Source organism: Rhinopithecus roxellana, chromosome 12 (genome assembly GCF_007565055.1).
Source record: "Rhinopithecus roxellana isolate Shanxi Qingling chromosome 12, ASM756505v1, whole genome shotgun sequence".
Taxonomy (NCBI): domain Eukaryota; kingdom Metazoa; phylum Chordata; class Mammalia; order Primates; family Cercopithecidae; genus Rhinopithecus; species Rhinopithecus roxellana.
The window spans coordinates 95,991,330-96,017,830 of NC_044560.1; the positions used below are offsets into that span (position 1 = coordinate 95,991,330).

Below are 26,501 nucleotides of genomic sequence, written 5' to 3' on the forward strand. Positions count from 1 at the left end.
CAACTTTCCCGGATCCAGCGGCTTCCTAGCAAAGTGTGGTAGAGCCAGGCAGGCCCTGAACCTCTGCATCCTTAGCTCCTCATCTGGCTTCTACCTCAGACTCTGAGTGAACTGCCAAGTGGGACCCATGTGTATGGTACTTTACACTGTAGGGCTTTGCCCTGCTGGAGCAAAGACTGCAGCCTCTATCCGCAGCCTGACACTACCCCTGACCGAGATACCTTCCCTCTGACATCTCCCCACAAAGCTCACCTTCCATTCAAGGAATCAAAACTCAACTCTGGCAACAGGCACAAAGTTTCAGTTACACAAGATGAAGTTCTGAATTATGCAAGATGCAAGACTACTCAGTTCTAGAGGTCTGCCGTGCACATAATCTCTTAAATTTTAAGTAGCGTACACACAATTTTGTTTTTTTGGTTTTTTTTTTGAGACGGAGTCTTGCTCTGTCGCCCAGGCTGGAGTGCAGTGGCCGGATCTCAGCTCACTGCAAACTCCGCCTCCCGGGTTCACGCCATTCTCCTGCCTCAGCCTCCTGAGTAGCTGGGACTACAGGCGCCTGCCACCACGCCCGGCTAGTTTTTTGTATTTTTTAGTAGAGACGGGGGTTTCACCGTTTTAGCCAGGATGGTCTCGATCTCCTGACCTCATGATCCGCCCGTCTCGGCCTCCCAAAGTGCTGGGATTACAGGCTTGAGCCACCGCGCCCGGCCACACAATTTTGTTAAGAAGGAAGATCTTGTTCAGGTGTGGTGACTCACACCTGTAATCCTAGCACTTTGGGAGGCTGAAGTGGGAGGATCACTTGAACCTGGGAGGTTGAGGCTGCAGTGAGCCAAGATTGCACCACTGGACCCCAGCCTGGGTGGTAAGAGTGAGACCCTGTCTCGAAATAAATAGATAAATAAATAAGTAAAGAAAAAAAGAGAGTAGGTCTCATGTTAAATGTTCTTACCACAGTTTAAATTTAAAAAAATCAACTAGGGCTCACCCTCAACACCTCCCTCCGTTTGTCAACCTTTACAGCCTGCATGCCACAGGAATCAGCAGCCTGACTGTTGCGCTTGTCCAAAGACAAATGACTACAAGGCTCCCACAGACACATGCCCAGGCACTCCTGCCCTTTAGGATTCTGTGGTATGCAGACCACCAGCAGACGGAGGCCCCAAAGAGACAGGCCCATAGGAATTTTCTACTTAGGGGACTGCAGAGTCCCAAAGGGCTACAAAGAGTTGAACCAGAAGAGTGCCCTACAGATGCAGGTTGTGGGGAGGCGTCAGGCATTTATTTCTGGAGCAGAGGTGAGGTGGAGCAGTGACCTCAGCAGTGGACACAGTTGCGCATGAAGTCGACACAGAGGCTTGTGTAGTAAGTAGGGTAGTCACGGAGGTGGCTGACGTGTGCAGATGACACAAAGTCCACAGAACGTGCCAGGACCCGACGTGCCAGGCGTGCCTCCACCATGCGTTCTACGTCTCTGGCCGGGACTACTTCGTCAGCCCTTGAGTAGAGGTAAAGTTCAGGCCAGCGAGAGCCCGCGTCCTGTAGCCTGTCATAGAAGTGGGTGTGGAAGAGGGCTGTGATGGGAGCAAGCAGGACGCGGAACAGGACAACCACCAGGGCAAAGGCCACCAGCAGCAACAGGCGCAGCACGGCAGCCCGGCGCTCCAGGATGGCTGCCAGGGCCCGCAGAGCCCCTACCAGGTTGCTGTCACCAGGAGCGCTGTCAAAGATGGTGCCCACCACACGCAGGTGACAGAAGCGACGGGTCTGCAGGAGCTCCAGCACGTAGCGGTACAGCATGACGCCACCGTTGCTGAAGACATGGAAGAGCAGGGGCTCCTTCTCAATCTCATAGTCAAAGAGCAGCTCGAGCAGCTTCTGGGCCAAAACACGAAGTGAAGGGATGCCCAGCGACTCGGAGAAGAAGACCATGTGCCACGGGGCTGTGTATCGGATTACAATGCAGCCCTGGGGAGAGAGGCCCGGTCAGTCCTCACAGATGAGGTGGGGGTAGTGGGTACAAGCTAAGGTCAGAGGGGCCCAGCAACCCCAGCCTGCAGGACATAGGCCATGGGCCCACAGAGTCAGCAATGCTCTGGGTCCTGCTTCAGCCTGAGCCCGCCAGCTCGCCGCCCACAGACACAGGTGCCTTCTGGGTGGGGAAGGTAGACTCAAGGCCCATTTTTGGACTAATTGCTTCATGCTGGCCAAGCCCTCTTGACCTGGAGTGGTATTTGAGGCCCAGAGCCTGAAGCATGTACTGGAGACATCTGGGCTGACCAGAGGAAGTCTCTTTACTCTGGTTCCCTCCTGTCTGCACCCCACCCTCCCATCCTAAGCCTTGCACATTTGGGGCGGGGCCTCACTGCTTGGCTATACCCTGCCTCAGCACCTCAGATCTGTACTGTCCCTGCCTCCCAGACACAAGTAGTACCCCCATGAGACCAGTACCCGAGAGGTGGCCTGCAGGCCCCAGCCCTGACCACCAGAGGCCACTTCTGAGCTAGACCCACATCACTGTCATCACTGGTCACTGTCACCTTCCCTCTCTCCCAGGCTCCTAAGAACAGAGTCCATACTCTCTGGACTCAGGGACCTGACACCCAAATGTCTCTGGTTCCTAGGCCTGGGCTCACTCCTCATACTTGTCCTGAAATTCAAAATACAGTAAACACTTGTTCCTCAAATTCTAAAATCTGGGCCCAAACTCCCTGTAGGCTTCTATACTCCTCATGCCTGGGCCAAGGGTGCCACAGTCTCCACACAGGTCCCCTTCTAGGTCAGTTAGAAAAGCCACCATGCCTGGCTCCTAATCCCCTCTCATCCTCCTGTTCCAGAGACAAAGGGCCCTTTGTAGGGGGAATGTGACTTTGGAGAGTGCTGGGGTCAGACAGGTCTGGGTTCAACTCCTGGCACCACTATGTATCAATAGTAAGAACAAGGAACAGCTTACTACTTTCTTTTTTTTTTTTTTTTTTTTTTGAGACGGAGTCTCACTCTGTCACCCAGGCTGGAGTGCAATGGCCGGATCTCAGCTCACTGCAAGCTCCGCTTCCCAGGTTTACGCCATTCTCCTGCCTCAGCCTCCCAAGTAGCTGGGACTATAGGCACTCGCCACCTCGCCCGGCTAGTTTTTTGTATTTTTTTTAGTAGAGACAGGGTTTCACCGTGTTAGCCAGAATGGTCTCGATCTCCTGACCTCGTGATCCGCCCGTCTCGGCCTCCCAAAGTGCTGGGATTACAGGCTTGAGCCACCGCGCCCGGCCAGCTTACTACTTTCTGAGTCTGGGTCCCCATCTATAAGATTACGGTGAAATTGGGATAACACCCATCTCATAAGGTTATGGGTAAAATTAGATGAAAAAATATATATATATCTCAAATGACCAAAGCAGCACCTGACACAAAGTAAACTCTCAACCAATAGCAGCAATAATTAGTGACATGGTAGTAACAAGGAGAAAATCGTATGCCCACAGTAGTTAAATGACCCATGGCTAAACAGGGATGGTCAGCAGAGGTACCTTGCCATCAGTCGCCTGACCTCCTAGCCCTGGAGTGCCTAAGCATCCCTCCCAAGACTCTGAAGAGGAGGCTGCTTAAGGCTACCCACATTCTCCCAAATGCTCAAATCCGACAGAGGCCTTTCAGTCCCCATTGTATGTTTCTCCCTGGCAGCATCTGGAATCACACACTCGTAGAAATATCTTGCAGCCCAGTCTTTTCAAGTCAGTAACATGAAAAAAAGGGGCTGTTCTACAGCCTGGACAACATAGTGAGACCCCATCTCTAAAAAAGAAAAAAAAAATGGTCGGGCACAGTGGCTCATGCCTGTTATCTCAAGACTTTGGGAGGCCGAGGTGGGCAGATGACGAAGTCAGGAGTTTGAGACCAGCCTGACCAACATGATGAAACCCCGTCTCTACTAAAAATAGAAAAATTAGCCAGGTGTAGTGGCACGTGCCTGTAATCCCAGATACTTGGGAGGCTGAGGCAGGAGAATTGCTTGAACCTGGGAGGCAGAGGTTGCAGTGAGCCGAGATCACGCCACTGCACTCCAGCCTGGGTGACAGAGCAAGACTCCATTTCAAAACAAAAAAAAGAAGAAGAAGAAAATACTAGCTTGGTGTGGTGGTGCATGCCTGCAGTCCCAGCTACTTGGGAGGCTGGAGGCAGGATGATTACTTGAGCCCAGGAGTTGAGGCTGCAGTGAGCTATGACTGCACCACTGCACTCCAGCCTGGGTGACAGAGCAAGACATTTAATCTAAAATCAGGTGGGGAGGGGAACAGTTCTGGATTTAAAAGAGCCTTAAGAAGAAACAAAATAACTAAATGCAACGTACGATCTTAGATTGGATCCTGGTTTGGGCACATCCACTGTAAAGGGTGCTTTGGGGACAATTAGGGAATCTGAATATGGACTGGAAACTACATGAGATGAAACAAGAAGGTGGAGATGATGATCTGAAAAAAGCAGGATACAAAGCAGTACATTCAGTAAGTCTCACGTAGGTAAAGAAAATATATACTCCCCAAAAAAGCTGGAAGGATATACACTAAGTGTAAATAGAGATCATCTCTAGGTGCTAGAATATGGTGTTTTCATTTTGTTTTGCTTGTTTTGTTTGAGACAGGGTCTCACTCTGTCACCCAGACTGGAGTCCAGTGGCACAATCACAGCTCACTGCAGCCTCAACTTTCCAGGCTCAGGTGATCCTCCCACCTCACACTCCCGAGTAGTTAAGACTACAGACATGCACCACCGTGCCTGGCTAATTTTTTTTAATTTTTTTGTGGAGATCAGGTTTCACCATGCTGCCCAGGCTGGTCTCAAATTCCTGGGCTCAAGTGATCCTCCTGTCTCAGCCTCCCAAAGTGCTGGGATTACAGGCATGAGTCACAGCATCCACCCTGTTTTCTTTTAAATAATAAAATATTAGAGTTTTGGATTGGACTTTTTTTTTCTCTACATTCATCCTGTCCTCCCTATTGAAAGTCTTCCTTTCCAAGACTACCCCTCCCCCAAACCTGCAACCTCAACACCTCTGCCTTCTCTGGGATCTTACTCCATCTACTTTCTCCCTCGTGCCTTCTGCCCAAATAGCATCTTTACTCCCGCCCTGTACAATGGCCCATTTCCCAAAGACTCTTTCTGCAGATTCTGTCACACCTTCCTGGGTTTTCAGATCCATCTCTAGCCACTCCTCCTTTCCGCATAGGACCCTCTTCATCTTCCACTCCATTAAGTTTGGGTTCCTCAGGGCTGTCCTAGGTCCCTCTTCTGTCCCTCTACACACTCCCTGGGTGATCTCATTCACTCCAGAGCCTATGGATTCTCTTCTAGTGTTCCTGTCTCAAAAAACACACTCCCCTCTACCCAGGAGGTACCCAGCCAAGAAACCTGGCGAACCTGGAAATCTCCCTATACCTGTGCCCATGCCCAATCCCTCATTAAATTACCATTCTACCTCCTGACAAGCTCCTCAATCCATCACCTTACCTCTACTGACATGCCCAGCTCCAAGGTCCTGACTACCCTCTGTCCCTGGATCATGGCAAGCCCCTCTGAACTCATTTCTAGCTTCCAGCTCCAGCCCTCCAATCTCCCCGCTACTCTGCAGCAAGGGACTTTGTTTGTTTTGAGACAGGGTCTCGCTTTGTTGACCAGGCTGGAGTGCAGTGGTGTGATTTTGGCTCATGGCAGCCTCCACCTCCCGGGTTCAAGCGATCCCTACCACCTCAGCCTCCCCGGTAGCTGGGACTACAGGTGTGCGCCACCATGCCCGGCTAATTTTTGTACTTTTAGTAGAGATGGGGTTTCACCATGTTGGCCAGGTTGGTCTCTAACTCCTAACTTCAAGTGATCTGCCTGCCTTAGCCTTCCAAAGTGCTGGGATTACAGACGTAAGCCACTGCGCCAGGCCAAGAGGGACTTTCTGATTCACGAATCTAACATCACATCCCTGCTTAAATCCCCTGAGGACCCCCTCCAAGCCCCACCTCTTGCCAGGTACCTGTCCCTTCATTCTTCATCCCAGCCACACTTGACTATTCCTGGTCCCCTGCCTGCCCTCAAGGATCTCAGGCTAATGAAGAAGCCAGATACGCCGAGCCCAGTGAGCAGAACTCAGAAGCAGCTGAAACTGGCCGCAGAGTGAGGCTGTCTGTAAAAGGCAACACCAGAGCCCCAGCCTCGGAGCTGGGGAGAGGCTTCAAGCTCAGAACTACATTTCCCCCAATCCCTCTCCCATTCCAGGGCCACCACGCACCTCAGGCAGGTGGGATGTGGACATGAGTGAGTTGGGGGATGCCAAGAGGAAGGGGGCTCAGCTGGCCTTTCTCCCAGGTGCCCCCCACTGCTCAGTCCAGGGCTCCCAGCTGGCAGTTGGAGCGCTCTGTATGGGTACCCCGGCAGGAGGCTGTTTTGGGGAGAGATGTGGGGAGGGGAGGGTGGAGTTGGAGGCCCAAGATGTGAGAGAGGCTTCCAAAACATAACCAGGTCCTGCTAAGGCCCCCTGCAGTTACCACAGTCTCTATATGCAACTCTTGGTTGGATGAGAAGAAGCATAATCTCTTTTCCAAGAGGCCCTACTAGTCTGGGAATGTGAAAGGTGCCATGGCAGTCACAAGACAGAAACTCACCTGGTGGGAAAGGAGGAGGTCCTGGGAGTACAAGCTATGCCCAGACACCCAGTCCCAGCTCCTGCTGCCCGCAGAGGCACTGGCCAGTTAACAGGGATGGGAGCCTGGGCCGACTCCACAACTGTGAGGCACATCAAGGGTGGGCTGCCCACTGTGGGATGCAGGGAGGAAGGAAGGGGAAGCCATCAGGAGACCAAAGGGGTCACACCAGGCCACAGAGCTGGCAGCCAAGTGGGGATAATCCCACCAAGTCCCTATAACCCCATGGCCTTCCTCACAGGTTTTTTTTTTTTTTTTTTTTTTTTTTTTGAGACAGAGTCTCTGTCACCCAGGCTGTAGTGCAATGGCACAATCTCTGCTCACTGCAACCTCCACCTCCCAGGCTCAAGCGATTCTCCTGCCTCAGCCTCCCAAGTAGCTGGGATTACAGGCATGCACCACAATGCCAGCTAATTTTTGTATTTTTAGTAGAGACAGGGTTTGACCATGTTGGCCAGGCTGGTTTCGATCTCCACAGGCTGTTCTTAAAGCCATTCTCAGGCCTGCCTCAAAGGTGGTCAGCCCTCACGCAGCTCAGGGGTGAGGACACCAGAGTACTCACCCTTTTGTGGTAGATGGCGCTGTACTTGGCAAGGTTCTTGTCCTTGCAGCCACCCCAGCCCAAGAGAATCACCACAGGCTGCCGAGTTTCTGCCTCCTTCCCACCTGGGCTGGGGATGTTCTCTGAAACACAGATGTGGACTGTCAACACCAGAGCTGGGGTGGGGGCGGGGGTGACTGCCCAATCCAGAGCTAGCAGCACTCTGGCTGCTGCAGGCAGGGACCCCAACGGGTGCCAGGCCCAGGCATCCTGCCAGCACGTGTACACCAGCTCCCACCCCGTGCTGCTCCAGCTCCTTTCTGTAGGCCTCTCAGGAGGCACCGTGGGGTCACCGGACAAACCAACACAAGGGCACCTTTCTTTAGAGACTCGAAGACAGCCCAAGTGAGGAAAGTAAATACCTTCTCCATGCCCTTTCACCTTCTGATCCAGGGCTCAGCAAACTACAATCCCAGGGTCAAACTGAGCCCACTGTCTATTTTTGTATGGCCTGCAAGCTAAAATAATTTTCACATTTTTAAATGGTTAAAAAAATCAAAAGAATATTTTGTGACCCGTGAAAATTATATGGAATTTAAATTTCAGTGTCCACAAATAAAGTTTTATTGAAACATGCCACACTCATTATTTACTTAGGGTCTATGGCTACTTTTACACTAAGAGCAGCAGAGTGGAGTAGTTACAACAAGATCAGGTGACTCGCACAGCCTAAAATATTGACTGGCCCTTTACAGAAAAAGTTTGCCAGCCCCTGTTCTAATTCCATGAGCAGATGGAAGAAGAGGGTCTTTTTTGAGATGGAGTCTTGCTCTATCACCCAGGCTGGAGGGCAGTGGCACGATCTCAGCTCAGGGCAACCTTCATCTCCCAGGTTCAAGCAATTCTCCTGCCTCAGCCTCCTGAGTAGCTGGGATTACAGGCGCCCGCCACCACGTGCAGGTTTTTTGTTTTGTTTTGTTTTTTTTTAGAGAAGGAGTTTTGCCATGTTGGCCAGGCTGGTCTTGAACTCCTGACCTCAAGTGATCTGCCCACCTCAGCCTCCTGGGAAGAAGAAGGTCTTTTTTTTTTTTTTTTTTTTTTTTTTGAGGCGGAGTCTCGCTCTGTCGCCCGGACTGGAGTGCAGGGGCCGGATCTCAGCTCACTGCAAACTCCGCCTCCCGGGTTTGCGCCATTCTCCCGCCTCAGCCTCCCGAGTAGCTGGGACTACAGGCGCCCGCCACCTCGCCCGGCTAGTTTCTGTATTTTTAGTAGAGACGGAGTTTCACTGTGTTAGCCAGGATGGTCTCGATCTCCTGACCTCGTGATCCGCCCATCTCGGCCTCCCAAAGTGCTGGGATTACAGGCTTGAGCCACCGCGCCCGGCAGAAGAAGGTCTTAAAAGGAGAAATGGATGGGATGGTGCAGGCAGGGACATGAGGCTGACTGACTCTGACCTCTACCATGCCATCTACCCTGTCCTGCCAGAGAATAATAACAGCCTATATTTATTGAGGTTTAACCCTTATAACAATACTCTAAGGCAGGTCCTCTTATTACAGATGAAGAAACTGAGGCAGAGTGAGGTTAAGGTACTTGTCTAAGCAAAGTGTAGGGCTGGGAATGTGGCCCCCGCTCCCCACCCTAAACTACTCCAGCACCATCTGTGCTGCCACCCCATCCACAGCTGGTGATATGCTAAGAGGCACAAGCCAGCCGCTGCCGCCACCACCAGGGCTGCCTTTAACGAAGCCTTCCTGCAACCTTGTCAAACAGACCTCATCTCATTTCCCCTGCACAGTGAATACCCACCCCCTCAGGGGGACTTCTGTACAAGGACCGTCTGTAGCCAGTTAATCTGCCCTCCCAAAAGGGCCAGCATGCACCCTTCCAAGGACCAAGCCACTTGGCTATGCTCAGCTGCCACCCTGAAATTTATGGATGCTGGTGGTGACCTGGCAACAGTAAATTTCAAGGCAAGTTAAGAGGATGGTAAATATAAATCACTAACCTTTGGACAAAAGGAAGACAACAATTTCCTGTGGAAATTAATGTGATTGAAAAGTTCAACGTCCCTGCTCTCTAGTGGTGGTGACTCGGCCTTCGGAGATCAACTGCCCGCAGCGCTGGGGGTCCCAGGCCTGGTTGCAACTCAGCCTGGAGCAGAAGCTGCCAAAGCCTCAGTCCCCTGCTGACACCTGCCAGCCACTTCCAGCCTCCATGGGTGCTGGCTCGGCCTCTGATGAGGGACAGTCCCACAGGTCTATCTCAAGCAGCTCCAAATATTCTCACCACTTTTCTCAGCCTAGTGTCCCCATCTTCTGCCAGATGGCTCTTCACCTGCACTGGCCTTTCTGGTGGAAAGGCCCTGGGCCTCAGTGGGGTCCCAGCCCAACCTTGCTGGGTATGACTCTGCCCACGAGGCTCGGGCTGTGGCGGACTCAGGGAGGGTAATCAGCAGCTACCATTTGAACCTGCTTTTCCATCTCCGAGACCCAGTAACTCGATTTCCAAGACCCTGTTCTGGGAGGCTCCCTTACCTCTGCAGCTCTCTGAGAACAGGTTCCCCTTCCCCTGCCTACAGGGTTTCTCCCACGTGCCACCACCGAGACACCAGCAAAGGGCTTTGGGATTTATCGCCAATACGGAGAAAGCAACCAAAGGAGGTCACATCCCCTGGCGGCCACGGGATGTCAAGGCCAGCCCCCACCAGCAGAGATGGTGCACTCCCAATTGCCAGAGTTGCAAACAGCTGCTGCTGGGCCTCCCAGCTGCCCCTCCTCCTGAGGCTGGGATTTGTAACTCCGTTTTGCTGGCAACCTTGGCTTTACCAACTCGGGCAGGAATGACTCTTCATCCTCCATGAAAGTGAAGAAACCCTCAGAATACTGGCACCCTGGACAGACTGCCTACTCCCATAGCCCAAGCTTTCTGTAATATTCTTTATTGATTTCTTTATTTTTGGAGACACAGTCTCGCTCTATTGCCCAAGCTGGAGTGAAGTGGCACAATCATAGCTCACTGCAGCCTCAACCTCCTTGGGCTCAAGCGATCCTTCTACCTCTGCCTTCTGGGTAGCTAGGACCACAGGCACGCGCCACCATGCCCGGCTCATTTAAAAACGCTTTTGTTGTTGTTGTTTGAGAAGGAGTTTCACTCTGTTGCCCAGGCTGGAGTGAGTGGCGCGATCTTGGCTCACTGCAACCTCCGCCCCCGGGGTTCAAGCGATTCCCCTGCCTCAGCCTCCTGAGTAGCTAGGATTATAGGTGCCCACCACACCTGGCTAATTTTTTTATTTTCAGTAGCGACGGGGTTTCACCACGTTGACCAAGCTGGTCTCAAACACCTGAGCTCAGGCAATCCACCCGCCTCAGCCTCCCAAAGTGCTAGATTACAGGCGTGAGCCACCGCGCCTGGTCAAAAGTAATTGCTATCGCTATTGTTATTCACTGCCACATCAGGATCATGATTCTTCCACCCTCTTGTACAAACTCCTCCCCTTTTTTTCCTTATTCTGCTGGCGATATCACCCTCTTCCCATCCTGCTGCTGACATCTCCAGGCCTCTGGCAGCTAACTTTGAGGCACTGAAAACTTTGGCCCCTGGCTGGATCTCCCACTCGATTCAGACTTAACAGAATCCTGTACAACCAATCAAATATACCTTGTTCCTAAACCATTACAAACTTCTCCAGCAAAAAGTGCTAACACACACAGCGTGATATATCAGGCACTATTCTAAGCATTTTACATATCAACTCATTTATTATTCACAACACACCTGTAATCCCAGCACTTTGGGAGGCCAAAGCTGGCAGATCACTTGAGTCCAAGAGTTCAAGACCAGGTTAGTCAACATGGCGAAACCTCATCTCTACAAAAATTAGCTTGGCAAGGTGGCACATGCCTGTAGTCCCAGCTCCTCAGGGTGCTGAGGCAGGAGGATAGCTTAAGCCCAGGATATCAAGGCTGCAGTGAGCCAAGATCATGCCACTGTACTCCAGCCTGGGTGACAGAGTGAGACCCTAATAAAAAAAAAAAAAAAAAAGCCAGGTGCAGTGGCTCATGCCTGTATGCCTCTAATCCCAGCAATTTAGGAGGCCAAGGTGGGCTAATCACCTGAGGTCAGGAGTTCGAGACCAGCCTGACCAACATGGAGAAACCTAATCTCTACTAAAAATACAAAAATTAGCCAGGCATGGTGGCGCATGCCTGTAGTCCCAGCTACTCTGGAGGCTGAGGCAGGAGAATCACTTGAACCGGGTTGGGGGGAGGTTGCAGCGAGCCGAGATCGCACCATTGCACTCCAGCCTGGGCAACAAGAGCAAAACTCCATCTTTAAAAACAAAAACAAAAACGAAAAAATTGCAATACTCTTATGAGCAAGAATTCTCATTTTACAGACAAAAACCTGAGGCACATAGGAAACGGCTTGCTCAAGGTCACATAACTAACAAGCAGTGAAGCTGAAATCCTAACCCAGGTGGTCTGACTCTAAAGACCAGCTTGTATTCGCTACCCTAGCCAGCCCTCTAGCTAACAAAACCATCTCCATCACCTCAGCTCCAAACCTGCATACATGGCTACCTCCTGTACATCAAGAGACCCCATAATGAACTCATCTGCCTGCTTCTCCCAGCCACAACTTCAGTATATGCTGCATCATTTGGTCTTGCAACCATCCTAGGAGTTAGCTACTATTACTATCCCCATTTTACAGATGAGAAAACTAAAACGCAGAGAGGGGAAGTCCTTTTCCCCCAAGAGCACACAGCCAGGAAGCAGCAGAGCCAGCGCCCACTCTCCAGACCAGCGTGCTCTGCCGCCTCCACCACCGCGACCTTGCGCGTGCTCTCTGCTCTCCAGCCCACAATGCTGATGCTCCGTGTTCATGCTGTGCTAATGCCCATTCCACCTACAGAGCCAGCTCACTGCTTACTTCCAGGAAGCCTTCCTTGATGCCCTCCCCAACCCCTTCTCACCACCCCCTACCCCAAACCATCAGACTGAGAGAGGTGCCCCTCCTCTGTACTGTCACAGCACCCACCACCACACCAGTACACTTAACACACGCTGCACTGACAGTGTTCATCAGGAACAGGTGGAAGGCTACCATAAAATTCAAGGCAAGAGATGCCGAAGGCCTGAACCAGAGCAGTGGAGAGACAGATAGGGAGGGGTAGAAATGACAGGGAGAAAACAGTCACAAGAAGTCTCAAAAACATGCAATCTTTGCTGGCACGGTGGCACAAGCCTATACTCCCAGCACTTTGGGAGGCTGAGGCAGGTGGATCACCTGAGGTCAGGAGTTCAGGACCAGCCTGACCAACATGGTGAAACCCCGTCTCTACTAAATACAAAAAATTAGATGGGCGTGGTGGTGTGCGCCCGTAATCCCAGCTACTCAGGAGGCTGAGGCAGAGAATCACTTGAACCCAGGAGGCGGAGGTTGCAGTGAGCAGAGATTGCGCCACTGCACTCCAGCCAGGGCAACAAGAGCAAAACTCCATCTCAAAAAAAAAACAAAAAACAAAAAAACCATGCAATCTTTGACTTGGTAATTCCACTTATAAGAAAGAAAAGTGTTAAATCATAGAGAAGTATTCAATAATACATTAAGCAGATCACAGATATAAATGTAAGAGCTGAAACTACAAAACCGTTAGAAGAGAACATAGGAGTAAATCTTTGGATTAGGTAGCAGTTTCATAGACATGCCACCAAAAGTACAAGGAACAAACAAAAGAGATAAATTGAGACTTCATCAAAATAAAAACTTTTTACTTCAAAGGACATAATCCAAAAAAAAGTGAAAAAAAGAAAAATCCCACAGCATGGAGAAAATATTTGCAAATCATGTATCTTATAAGGGAGTAATATCCAGAATACAGAGAAAACTCTTAAAACTCAACAGCAAAAAGTAAACCCAACTCAAAAATGGGCAAAGGACCTGAATATATTAAGCAGGTCTTTCTCCAGAGAAGATTTACAAGTGGCCAATAAGCACATGAAAAGATGCTCAACATCATAGCCATTAGGGAAACCAAAATCAAAACCACTATGAGGTATCTCTTTATACCCAGGATGGCTATAATTAAAAAGTCAGATAATAAACAAGTGTTGGTTGTGGATGAAACCAGGACCCTCATACACTGCTGGTGGAAATGCATAATGGTGCAGCCACTTTGGAAAACAGTATGGCAGATCCTCAAAAAAATTAAATGTAGAGTTACCACATGACCCCACAATTTCACTCCTAGGGATATATCCAAGAGAACTAAAAATATACATCCACATGAGAACTTGCCCATGAATGTTCATAGCAGTTATAATAACCAAAAGGTGGAAACATTTCTCCTATCATCTGTGAATAGATAAACAAAATGTGATACATCCATACAATTAAATACTATTCAGTCATAAAAAGGAATGAAGTACTAATACATGTGATAGCATCCATGAACCTTGAAAACATCATTCTAAGTGAAAGAAGTCAGATACAAAGGGCCACATATTATATGACTTCATTTATATAAAATATCAAGAATAGGCAAATCCATAGAGAATGAAAGATTAGTGGTTGCCAAGGGCTGGGGGGAGGAGGGAATGGACAGTGACTACTAACAGGAATGGGGTTTCTTTTTCAGATGATGAAAATGTTTTGGAATTAGATGGCAGTGATACTCTTACAATTCTGTAAATATTCCAAAAGCCAGTGAATTGTATTTTTTTTTTTTTTTTTTTTTTGAGACAGGGTCTCGCTCTGTCACCCAGGCTGGAATGCAGTAGTGAGATCATGGCTTACTACAGCCTCAACCTCCCAGGCTCAAGCGATCCTCCCACCATAGCCTCCTGAGTGGTAAGACTACAGGCACATGGTACCACGCCTGGCTAATTTTTTATTTTTTGTAGAGACAGGGTCTTACTATGCTGCCCAGGCTGGTCTTGAACTCCTGGGCTCAAGCAATCCTCCCACCTTAGCCTCCCAAAGTACTGGGATTACAGGCATGAGCCACTGTGCCTGGCCAGAAGTGCACATTTCTAAAGGGTGGATTTTATGGTATATAAATTATTTCTCAATAATGCTATTATTTTTAAAAATAATAGTAATACATTAAATGAAAACACGTTATAAAGCAATATCATAACAGAATACCCCTATACACACACATACTACACAAACACACACTTTTTTTGTTGTTGTTTTTAACAGTCTCACTCTGTCACCCAGGTTGGAGTGCAGTGGTGCGATCATGGCTCACTACAACCTCCGTCGTCCGGGTTCAAGCGATTCTCCTGCCTCAGCCTCCCTAGTAGCTGGGATTACAGGCGCCCACCATCACACCTGGCTAATTTTTGTAGTTTTAGTAGAAACAGGGTTTCACCATGTTGGCCAGGCTGGTCTCGAACTCCTGACTTCAGGTGATCTGCCCACCTCGGCCTCCCAAAGTGCTGGAATTACAGGCGTGAGTCACCGCGCCCAGCCACATATTTTTTTATGCATAGAAAAAATACATCAAATATTAATAGCAATTATTTCTGGGATTAGAGGCAATTTCTTTTTCATGATTTTTTTCCTGTTTTCTAAAATCAGTATGTATAACTTCTGCAATTAGAGTTAAAATATTATCTCTTTTTTTTTTTTTTTTTTGAGACGGAGTCTCGCTCTGTCGCCTGGGCTGGAGTGCAATGGCCGGTTCTCAGCTCACTGCAAGCTCCGCCTCCCAGGTTTATGCCATTCTCCGGCCTCAGCCTCCGAGTAGCTGGGACTACAGGCGCCCGCCACCTCGCCCGGCTAGTTTTTTGTATTTTTTAGTAGAGACGGGGTTTCACTGAGTTAGCCAGGATGGTCTCGATCTCCTGACCTCATGATCCGCCCGTCTCGGCCTCCCAAAGTGCTGGGATTACAGGCTTGAGCCACCGCGCCCGGCCTAGAGTTAAAATATTATCTCTAACAACAGGGCAGGTGGTCCAGCAGAGTGAAAAGCAGCTGGGAAGTCAAAAAGGCCAGGGATGCCCAGAAGCCCCTCAGCAATGCGGAAGGATTCTTTTCAACCCTTGCACTTCTTGAGTACCCCACAAAACAATTTAATCTCACAAGCTCCCTGTCCTCTAGAATTTCTCAACAAATAACACTGACACAGATAGTGCAAGAATTACAAATACATATATTGTACAACAATTCAAGTCATAAAACTCAAGCACAAATTAGATTGTGTATATCCCAGGGGCATATGGGGAAGACAAAGGAAAGGGCTGATAAGGCTTAAGGGTCTACTGCACAACATGTACTTTTTTATTTGGAAGCCGGAATGAAAATAAAAACTATGTTATCTTTTCAAAATGCAAAAAAGCCGGGCACCATGGCTCACGCCTGCAATCTCAGCACTTTGGGTGGCCGAGGCGGGCGGATCACGAGGTCAGGAGAGCATCCTGGCAAACACTGTGAAATCCTGTCTCTACCAAAAATACAAAAAATTAGCCGGGCGTGGTGGCGGGAGCCTGTAGTCCCAGCTACTCCAGAGGCTGAGGCAGGAGAATGACGTGAACCCGGGAGGCGGAGTTTGCAGTGAGCTGAGACTGCGCCACTGCACTCCAGCCTGGGCGACAGAACAAGATTCCCTCTCAAAAATAAAATAAAATGCAAAAAATTAAAAGATTCTTAATTTTCTCTACTGGGTATTTCTCTACCCAGAAATACTTTCTAGTGTCTCACAGTTCCTATATTTAAACCACATTTTTTTTCTTCTTTGAGACAAGGTCTTTCTGTGTTGCCCAGGCTGGAGGGCAATGGCACAGTCATGGCTCACTGCAGCCTCAACCTTTCAGGCTCAGGTAATCCTCTTACCTCAGCCTCCCAAGTAGCTGGGACTATAGGCAAGCACCATCATGCTCAGCTAATTTTTGTATTATTTTGCAGAGACAGGGTTTGGCCATGTTGCCCGGGCTGGTCTTAAACTCTTGGGCTCAAGCAATCCACCCTCCTCGGCCTCCCAAAGTGTTGGAATTACAGGCATGAGCCACTGCACCCAGCCAAATTACTTTATTTTTTATTTACTTTTTATTTTTTTTTATTTTTTATTTTTTATTTTATTTTTTATTTTTTTTGAGATGGAGTCTCGCTCTGTCACCCAGGCTGGAGTGCTGTGGCCGGATCTCAGCTCACTGCAAGCTCCGCCTCCCGGGTTCACACCATTCTCCTGTCTCAGCCTCCAGGGTAGCTGGGACTACAGGCGCCGCCACATCGCCTGGCTAGTTTTTTGTATTTTTTAGTAGAGACGGGGTTTCACCGTGTTAGCCAGGATGGTCTCGATCTCCTGACCTCGTGATCCGCCCGTCTCGGCCTCCCAAAGTGCTGGGATTACAGGCTTGAGCCACCGCGCCCGGCCATATTTACTTTTTAAAAGAAGAGCAGAGTAGCACAGTATCTAAGAGTACATACTGTACAAAATCATATCTCAGTTCAAATCTCTGCCTCTGCCACTTAATAACTATGACACAGACCTTAATCAAGTTCTCTAAGCTTCAATTTCCTTATCTGTGAAATGGGGATAATGATACAAAGAATTAAATAAGATAATAGCTATAGAGAGCTTGGCATGATGCCTGGCAGAAGGAAAGAGTTCAATAAATTGAAATTATTATTACTTCACGAGTAATGCATACTCACTGTAGAAAAAGTAGAAAATGAGTATCTAATAAAATTGGAATCATATTGTTTGTAATCTGCTTTCTTCCGTTTGGCAATATATTGTGAACATTTTTCCCTGTCAGTTTATATATTTCTACACCATTACTTTTAGTGGCTTCAGAGAGGCTATAGAATGTTTCATAATTTATGGTGACCAAATCTCCCATTATTGGATATGATGCTGTTTCCAATTTTTTGCTGTTATAAAAATACTTTAATGGACACTCCTTTCTTTGTGCATGTCCCTAATTATTTCCTAGAAATGGCATCATATTCAGGCAGCCCCTCCTAATGGCAACTGAAATCTTGACATGCACAAGCTCTGGAGTAAGGCTCTTAAGCTGAGATCTGGAATTACTTTGGGCAAGACACTTTACCTCCCCACGAGCGTCTGTTCTTCATCTGTAAAACAGGATTAAGGGTTCTCCCTACTTCACAAGGTGGTTGTGAGGATTAATAAAATAATGGAAGGAGCTCCTGGTGGGCCTGGCATGTGGATAGAACATGGTTAACAGTGTAAGTACCACAGACACTCAGAGAGAAAGAGGCCTGGATCTCAAATCCAGGGTCTAGTACAGCACCGGCACCTGGCATAGAGCAGACACTTGGAAAGCGTTCTTTTTTTTTTTTTTTTTTTTTGAGACAAAGTTTCGCTCTTGTTGCCCAGGCTGGCGTGCAATAGCACAATCTTGGCTCACCACAACCTCTACCTCCCGGGTTCAAGAGATTCTCCTGCCTCAGCCTCCTGAGTAGCTGGGATTACAGGTATGCACCACCATGCCTGGCTAATTTTGAATTTTTAGTAGAGACAGGGTTTCTCCATATTGGTCAGGCTGGTCTCCAACTCCTGATCTCAAGTGATGTGCCCACCTCGGCCTCCCAATGTGCTGGGATTACAGGCGTGACCCACCACGCCTGGCCAGAAAGCGTTCTTATCTAGAGGTGAAAGAAAAGACATAATGACTCCAAAAATAAACACAACTCCTCTGTATTTAAAAAAAAAAAAAATGGCCTTTGGGGTCCTTGCAGACAAGCCAAGGATCAAATCCCAAATGACTTCGCCTGGGTCTTTGACGTCTGTCCGTCATGACAGTTCTTCAGGTTTTCATCTCATTCTCCACCCATAAAAGCATAGCGCAGCCTCCTGCCAGGCCCCTTTTCCCTCCGGCCACTTGCTGTCCCCCCTCAGGGCTTTACTTCTGGACTTTCTCCCATCTAAGTTCCAAGCAGACCTGACAATGCTTAGCTTCTGGATCAGCATGTTCAAGGTGGTATGGCCGTGGACTTGACTTCTGCACTTTCTGCTGCTCATCGGGGGTCCGTGAGCCCTCCTGAAGCTTCAGGTCCAGCTTGGGCAGCTCTTCTCCAGGAAGCCTCCCCCACCACAGGGCCTATCATGGTGGTCCAGACCCTTTAGCACTGTTTCCTGGGTGCCCGTGATGACTTCCTGAGGGTTAAGAGGATGTCTATATTTCTTTGATCTCAGTCAGTGGTGAGCAAAAAAGACACACAGTAAAACCTGGGGAGCAAAAGTCCCCTCACGTCCACTCTCTGTGATCCCCTTAAGACCTTCTGTTTACTCTAAGAGCAAAATGTTTGTCCCAGGCCCAGGCCCCAGCCCCATTAACTCTATGAATGAATTTTTTTTTATGTTTACTGAACATGAGAGCCACATGGTGCCTTTAGAAGGCTGCCGGCCTACGAGCAAGTCACAGAGGGGATCTAGGTGGGACTTAGCTGACCATTCTCTGGATGGGAGGAGGGGTGGCACGGCCTGGGCCTGGGATGTCAGAGCAGCTCTGGCTTGGGCCTACAGTGCTGCCAAGTGATTCCATTCAGCTCACTTGGCACCTCATCCCTCTCAGGCCCCGGTGACAGTGAGTGAAGCCATCAAAAACACGACAACAGGAAAATATAGTGGTTATGGGAGCCCCAGGAGAGACCCTTTCCAAATGAAATGAAGTAAGAGAGGGTATTGAGAGAGTGAGGAGATCACTGGCCTGGGAAAAAGAGAGGGAAGGCAGATTCTGGGTCAAAGGACCAGCTTTAGCAAAGGCCTGGGCAGACAACCATCAGCATGGGCAGCCATAGGTACTGGCTGGTAGGATTTCCAACAGGAGGAGTTTGGGCTGCCAAGCCGGACCTACAAGGCCCAGGGCTCTGAATGACCCCAGATCTGCAGCTGCCTTCCAGCTAGCTAATGTGCCAGCAGCAGCTTCTCTGTCAGCTCACAGCAGTGATGGGCTCTGTGGTTTTGATTTTCAAATACAGGGGAAAAGTAATTTCAGGCCAGGCGCAGTGGCTCATACCTGTAATCGCAGCACTTTGGGAGGCTGCGATAGGAGGACTGCTTGAGCCCAGGAGTTTCAAACCGGTCTGGGCAACCTAGTAAGACTCTGTCTCCGTCTACAAAAATGAAAAATTTTTTTAAACTGAAAAAAAAAAGTTTTTAAAGGCTGGGCACAGTGGCTCACGCCTGTAATCCCAGCACTTTGGGAGGCTGAGGCGGGTGGATCACCTGAGGTCAGGAGTTCAAGACCAGTCTAACCAATATGGTGAAACCCTGTCTCTACTAAAACTACAAACATTAGCCAGGTGCGGTGGCATGTGCCTGTAGTCCCAGCTACTTGGGAGGCTGAGACAGGAGAATTGCTTGAACCTGGGAGGCGGAGGTTGCAGTGAGCTGAGATCGCGCCACTGCACTCCAGCCTGGGTGACAGAGGGAGACTCATCTCAAAAACAAAAAAAGTTTTTAAAAAGTAATTTCAGAAACTAAATATGACTGTCCTACACACTTCTCCACCATTAAACAGTAATTGCAAAAGACAGACAATCTCTAGACTCCAAAAGACTGTCACTCTATGAGGCCATGTTGGCCTGGAGGGAAGCTCTACAGATAGGAAGCAAACGGATTCAGGGGACCACAGTGTCGTGATCTCCTTCTGAGGGGTTTGACAACCTCTAGCTCACCTCTGGAGCATGCACTGTGAGAGGCAAGGACGATGAATTAAAGCCAGTCAGGAGGAGCAATATGGAGAAGAAACAACTGAAGGCCTTGGAGGTGTTTCCCTTGGAGGAAATGTGAAGGCACAAAGCCATCCTCTTGAAGAGAGGAAGCGAGATTCCTTGCTCTGTATGGTTCCCACCACAATGCTCTAGCCCTGCAGTCAGCACATCATTTTGAAACCACCTGCTTATAAATTCACTCCACTCCCCAAAACCTCAGCTCCTTGGGCGTGTGAGCCACTTCTGAGGTGCCAACAACAATCCCATGGCCAGGACACAGCAAATGCTGAACTGAGAGCGGAAATGACAGGAAGGCCTACTGTGGCTCCAAAAAGGGAAGTGCTTTCTAACAATCCCAGCTGCCTCCAACAGGCTAGGATGTTGGGGCAGAAGCATCCCCTCAGGGAACAGTCGGCTAGCAGTGCAATGCACTCATGCCAACAGAGGGATGCTGGAAAAAACAGCCCCTGGGATTTCTTCCAATTCTAAGACGCAGCTTCCTGGAACAGCAAAGCGAGACATAGGATCGTGCCCCTGCACTCTGGCCTGGGTGACAGGGGAGACTCCATCTCTTAAAAAAAAAAGAAAGGGGGGCAGAGGGGGAACCATAGGGGAAGCAGTGCAATGGCAGCACCCGCACTGTGCCAGGGACACACATCCAAACGCTACCTCGTAACCCTTGCAATCCCACGAGGAGGTAGGCACTAGTGCTGTTCCCATTTCACAGTGGAGGAATCTGAGGCTCGCGGAGGTTCAATAACTTGCCAAAGACATATAACTAGTAGGACGTGGCGCTGAAATGCGAACCAGGACCACCAGGCTGCCCTCCTGGCCGTGCAGAAGGCAGCTCCAGCCCTTCGCTGCCGAAAGCGCTCCAAAGGAAATAATACTAACTGACTTCATGGCTTGTTGAGGCCAAAACATGTCCGAAGTATTTTTACATCTATAAACCCAAAAGTGCTAAGCCAACAGCTCCAGCTCTAGGGGAAAACAGCTGGTCTGGGGCCATCTGTTCTGTGGGAGCCTAAGGGCTGCCCTCTCCTAGACTCCAACCAAAGAACATGAGATGCTACAGGAGGGGTCTGGGAAGGTCTGAAGGAGCTAAATTTTATGGAGAGCAGAGTATAAGATCAAACCTTTGCATTAGGAAGATCACTGTGGTAGCAATTTAAGAGGCTGGGCTGCAGGCAGTCAGACAGGAGGCGTGAAGGCAATGCTGGACTAATGCAGGTGAGGGAAACGCTGGCCTCAGGCTGATCATACTTCAAGGCCCTTCTGCCAGAATTCCCAGAGAGACCAAACTTTCCACTCTCTGGGCCCCGATCTACTCACACTGTCATGGACGCGGGCCTGCTGTCAAGCCTACTAATTTTGTGGAGCCTCCTACATGTCTTTCTTTAACGTAAGGAGAAAAACAATGCTGATGGTAAATGCCAATTAGTGAACTCACTCCATGCCAGGCCCTTTACACAATCTCCAGATGGCCCCAACAGCCCTGTGAGGAAGGTTACTATCCCTATCCCTGTTTTGCAGAGGAGGAAACTGAAGTTTAGAGAAGGTAGCTTACCAAAGGTCATCCAGCTCCTAAAGGAAGGAGTCAGGATTTCTGTCGAGTTCTACCTGACGGCAGAGACTGCACTGTTAACCACTGCCATGAATAGTGGAGAGGGACGGCTAAGGGTTCTGAGTCCCGGGCTTCTGCGAGGACCGGTGACCCCGCGAGGCTCCCCTTCCACGCCTTCGGGAAAATAATAAGTGATACCCCCAGCCACAACCGCCGAAGAAAGGCTAGATGTGGGAAGTCCAATCCCAAACAAAGGAATCAGGAGGGATCCAGCTTTCGGCAGCCTTCAGCTATGATAAGTGATTAAAGGGCATGGACCTAAGCACCCCGGACAGGAAAGACAAAAAAAAGGGGTCCCAAGCGAGCAGCTGACTCGGGGCAGAGGCGGGGCTCGCCAGGGAGGAACACTCTGGGGCGGGGCTTACGAGGGGCGGGGCTCTCTGAGCCTCTCCAAGTCTAGGACCTGCCGGACCCTATGAGGGGGCGCCCCGCGGGAGGGCGGGGCCGCATGAGGGGCGGGGCTACAGCTGCGCTCGCAACCCACGGATTCATGAGGTCACCTCCCCGCGCCCGGACCCAACCCTCATTCCATACTCTGGCTCCAGCAGGGTTGATCTGGGATCTCGATGGTGTAGTCCAGCTCTGCCGAGGCCATGGTGAAGGCGCCAGCCCGGAGCACGGGCCTCCAGCCGGAACTCTAGCTTGCGCACCCTTGCCTCACCCGGGCGCCTCCTGGGCGCCGCCCAATCACCACACACCTCCCCCGACACGGCCCAATCCCTGCGCCGCGCTCTGTGACCTCCCGCTTTAGCAACCACCAAGTCTCTTCCAGAGCCTCTCGCCTCACCCCACTAGCTCGGCCCTAGCAACCGTGCCCCGCCCCTATTACTGGCCCGCAGCCATTGGCTAACTCGCTTGATCTGGATCAGGTATTGGTCAGCCGGGGCGCCGGTCAGGAAAAGTCCGCACCCTCTTATGTAGGTGAGAGGAGGCTGGAGACTTGCTGTATTCTGGGAATGGGGAGGGTCACTCGTCGGAGCAGAGCCCTATCCTACGCGGCGGAAGCGTGTGCCCTTTGACTTGCATCGTCTAGCTACCTCTGCCATCCTCTACCAGCCGCAGCTCCGAGGGCTGGAGGTAGAAAACCGTACAAAACGGCCTAGGGGGCGCGTGCCGACCCAACCTCCACCCAGTGGGGTCGAGGCATATTCTGGATGGATGGATGGATGGATGGATGGATGGATGGATGGATGGAGGCAGTCTTCAGTTGATGACTTCAGAGAATGCCCTGTTGATAAGGTCAACCGAGGAGCTGGGAGTGCAACTTTCTTGCATTTATCTATATTTACATACTGTGTGCCACTATATTTACATACTATGTGCCAGAGACTGGGGGGCTAAATAAGGTTCCTTAGGCCCTAGTGAGGATCAAGCTTTGGCCCTCTCTCTCCCATGTCTTAACGGGAGAAGGAGAGAAACCATGCACGAAGCAACTCTGATTCTGCATGTGAGATAAATACTACCGAGGAGTAAGGATTTGAGGAGCTCATAATCAGAGAAGGGGCATTTCTGGCAGTGTGATTGGCTCTTGAGCTGGGTCTTGAAAGACTTTTAGAGATAGGGAGGGGGAAAGACTCTGTATGCCAGGTGCGGTGGCTCAAACTCGTAATCCCAGAGCTTTGGAAGCCCAAGACGGGAGAATGGCTTGAAGGAGTTCAAGACCAGCCTGGGCAACATAGTGAGACCTTCATCTCTACAAAATAAAAATTTTTTAAATTAGCCAGGCATGGTAGCTCATGCCTGAAGTCCCAGCTACTTGGAAAGCTGAGGTGGGAGGATCACTTGAGTCAGGGAGGTCAAAGCTGCAGTGAGCCATGATTGTGCCACTGCACTCCAGCTTGGGTGACAGAGTGAGACCCTGTCTCAAAAAACAAAACAGAGTCTGGTGTGGTGGCTCATGCCTGTAATCCCAGCACTTTGGGAGGCTGAGGTGGGCGGATCACTTCAGGTCAGGAGTTCAAGACCAGCCTGGCCAACATGGCAAAACCCCATCTCTACTGAAAATACAAAAATTAGCTGGGCATGGTGGTGGGCACCTGTAATCCCAGCTACTTGGGAGGCTGAGGCAGGAGAATGGCTTGAACCCGGGAGATAGATTGCGCCACTGCACTCCAGCCTGGGTGACGGAGTGAGACTCCATCTCAAAAACAAAAAAAGACTTCCTTCAGGAGCTCAAAGAGGTGAATGTGCCAGAAATTACATGAAGCATCCTCTAGCCAGGCTAGAGACTCATGTGAGGGGAACCTTGGAAAAATAGTTAGACCCAGATCCTGGAGAGTCTTCAATGCCAAGCTCAGCTTTGTGCTTACAGGTAGATCTTGCTGATGGTAAAAAATTTTCCAATGCATTTTACACCCATGAGCACAAGGGCTTAGACTTTATCATTAAGATGGCAGGGAGTCATTGCAGGGCTTTAAGCAGGGGAGTAACAATCACATTTGTGTCCAGAAAGATTAGTGCAGGGGGCCGGGCAAGGTGGCTCATGCCTGCAATCCCACCACTTTGGGAGGCCAAGGCAGGCAGATCACCTGAGGTCAGGAGTTTGATACCAGCCTGGCCAACATGGCGAACCCCCGTCTCTACTGAAAATACAAAAATTACCTGGACATGGTGGTGGGTGCCTGTAATCCCAGCTACTCGGGAGGCTGAAGCAGGAGAATCGCTTGAATCCGGGAGGCGGAGGTTGCAGTGAGCCAAAATCGCACCACTGCGCTCCAGCCTGGGCAACAGACCGAGACTCCCTCTCAAAAAAAAGAAAGATTAGAGCAGGAACTGGATTGGAGATTGGGAGAAAGAGGGAGACCAGTTAGGAGGTTGTTTCAGTAGTGGGGAAGGATTATGGTAGCATAAAGCATGGAGTGGCAGCTGAAATGGAAAGGGCAGGATGAATTCCTTAGACACCTATAGCTAGAAAAAACTGGACTTGGTTACTGATTGGGTGTGGGGAAGTAAGGGAAATGAAAGATGACTTCTAGGCCGGGCGCGGTGGCTCAAGCCTGTAATCCCAGCACTTTGGGAGGCCGAGACGGGCGGATCACGAGGTCAGGAGATCGAGACCATCCTGGCTAACACGGTGAAACCCCGTCTCTACTAAAAATACAAAAAACTAGCCGGGCGTGGTGGCGGGCGCCTGTAGTCCCAGCTACTCGGGAGGCTGAGGCAGGAGAATGGCGGGAACCCGGGAGATGGAGCTTGCAGTGAGCCGAGATTGCGCCACTGCACTCCAGCCTGGGCAACAGAGCCAGACTCCGTCTCAAAAAAAAAAAAAAAAAAAAAAAAAAAAAAGAAAGATGACTTCTAGATTCCTGGTTTGGGCAAACAGGAAGGAGAGGAAGCAGGGTTTTTAGGAGAGGGTCAGTTCTGGGCATGGTGAACTTGAGGTGCCAATGGAACATCCAAGTGGAGGTATCCAGAAGGCCATTGGATATGCCTAACTGGAGTTCACCAGATAAGTCTAACTGGAAGTTGCAATGTGGGAGTCTTTGGGGCCTTATAGATGCCAGCCACACCAATAGATTTGTTGAGCTTGCCCAGGGAGTAAGTGTAGAGTCAGAAGAGACCTAGGACAGAGCCCTGAGAAACACCCAAGTTTGAGGGTCTGGCAAAGGAAGAGGAACCTGCAAAGGTAATCAAGATGAAGTGTCCAAAATGGTAAGAAGATCAGTAGTAGAATGTGGTGTTTCAGAAGCCAAGGAAGGAAAGTGTTGAAGGCTTATGACTAATCAAGTGAAATGAGGCCTGAAAGAATCCACTGGATGTAGAAACAAGGAAGTTGTTGGTGACCTTTGCAAGTACAGTTTCAGTGGAGTGATGGGAGCAGAGGTCAAATTACAGCGGTTTGAGAAGCAGATGGGATTGAGGAAGTGAAGATTCATGTAAGATACATTTTCAGAAAGCTTGGCTATTTAGAAGAAAAAAGAAGGCAATAGCCAGAAGGAAATGCAGGTTTTTATTCGGATGGGAGAAACGTTGGTGTGGATCCAGCAAGAGGGGAAAAGATAAAATTATAAGGGCAAGAAGATAACTGAGAATGGTGCCCCTGAAAAAAAGGCTTCACTAAAGTGTTAGTGAAGAAATTCACTTAGAAGGGTGGAGGAATATTTGTTTTGTGGCAGAAGGGAAGCATTATGTTGAGGTTAATTGGTAGGTTTGGTGACAGGAAGTTGAGGGAATTCTTCTTTGATGGTTTCCATTTTCTCTGTCAAATAAGAACATGATATCAGCCAGTGAGAGTGGGATTGGAGATAGTGTGCGAGATTGAAAAGAGCAGAGAAAGATTGAAATATCAGCAGTGGAGAGTGGCAGTGAGATGACTAAGGTAGCAAACAGATTTCTGGGCAGTTATGATGGCCCTGTTGAGGTTAGTGACCGTCAATTTTCAAGAGCAGCGGTCTGCAAGGTTGTGTAATATGCATTTTTCCCTCAACAACATTCAGCCACCTAGCGGTTAGTTTAATTGATCTAGGTTTGAGTTTTACTGGGCGGATAGATGGAAGGACAAAGGACAAGGAAGTTGAAGATTGTGGCAAAACAGTGATTGAAATGTAGGACTTTAGTATCTAAACTGGATAGGAGAGTGAAAAAGAATGTATGGACTAGAGGTCCCAGTGAAGTCAGAGAATCCATATCTGAGATCATTGAATGAGAAAGTTGTGATCAGAAAGTGGAAAAATGAAGTTTGAGTAGTTTCTGGTGATGACAAGGTCCAGGGTGTGGCCGTGGGAGTCAGGGGCCAAAGTGGAGTACAGGAGACAGTCAGGATGCTGACGTGGCCACTGAACTCCCCCTGGATGATAGGAAGACTTGAGGGGAGGGAAGGGAAGAGGATGCCTGTGAGCTAGGTACCAGTCTTTGATGGGTAGAGCAAGTTTTTCTGGAGTCTCTAGGTGACAGCATGAGGAGGGGCAAAGGCTGAGACAGCTAAATGGTATGACCCTTGAAGCAGTAAGGGCTTTTA

The 26,501-nt window shown here is 49.5% G+C and overlaps 1 protein-coding gene across 7 annotated transcripts; it reads right to left on the minus strand.

Annotated features, from left to right (window-relative positions):
- Positions 1-936: 936 nt before the first annotated feature.
- TMEM53 (transmembrane protein 53) lies at positions 937-22,355 on the minus strand. Of its 7 annotated transcripts, XM_030942167.1 has the most exons (5): positions 22,079-22,280; positions 18,147-18,361; positions 7,249-7,370; positions 6,648-6,798; positions 937-1,971 (listed from the first exon to the last, which is right to left on the minus strand). In XM_030942167.1, exon 5 carries the CDS (start codon positions 1,933-1,935, stop codon positions 1,321-1,323), a length of 615 nt encoding a protein of 204 aa, XP_030798027.1. In that variant the 5' UTR covers positions 1,936-1,971; positions 6,648-6,798; positions 7,249-7,370; positions 18,147-18,361; positions 22,079-22,280; the 3' UTR covers positions 937-1,320. The 7 variants fall into 7 exon arrangements, with proteins under 7 accessions (XP_030798027.1, XP_030798026.1, XP_010370230.1 ...); XM_030942166.1 differs by lacking the exon at positions 6,648-6,798 and having other exon boundaries at positions 22,079-22,279; XM_010371928.2 differs by lacking the exon at positions 18,147-18,361 and having other exon boundaries at positions 22,079-22,094.
- Positions 22,356-26,501: the final 4,146 nt, after the last annotated feature.

What these genes read in the sequence shown, in the direction of transcription:
- TMEM53 (XM_010371926.1), bottom strand. Translation starts at nt 22,139, where the DNA reads ATGGCCTCGGCAGAGCTGGACTACACCATCGAGATCCCAGATCAACCC. An exon ending in TCAACCCTGCTGGAGCCAGA is followed by an intron (nt 7,371 to 22,078) that starts GTATGGAATGAG and finishes TCTGTGTTTCAG; the next exon opens with AGAACATCCCCAGCCCAGGT. An exon ending in GCGCCATCTACCACAAAAGG is followed by an intron (nt 1,972 to 7,248) that starts GTGAGTACTCTG and finishes CTCTCTCCCCAG; the next exon opens with GGCTGCATTGTAATCCGATA.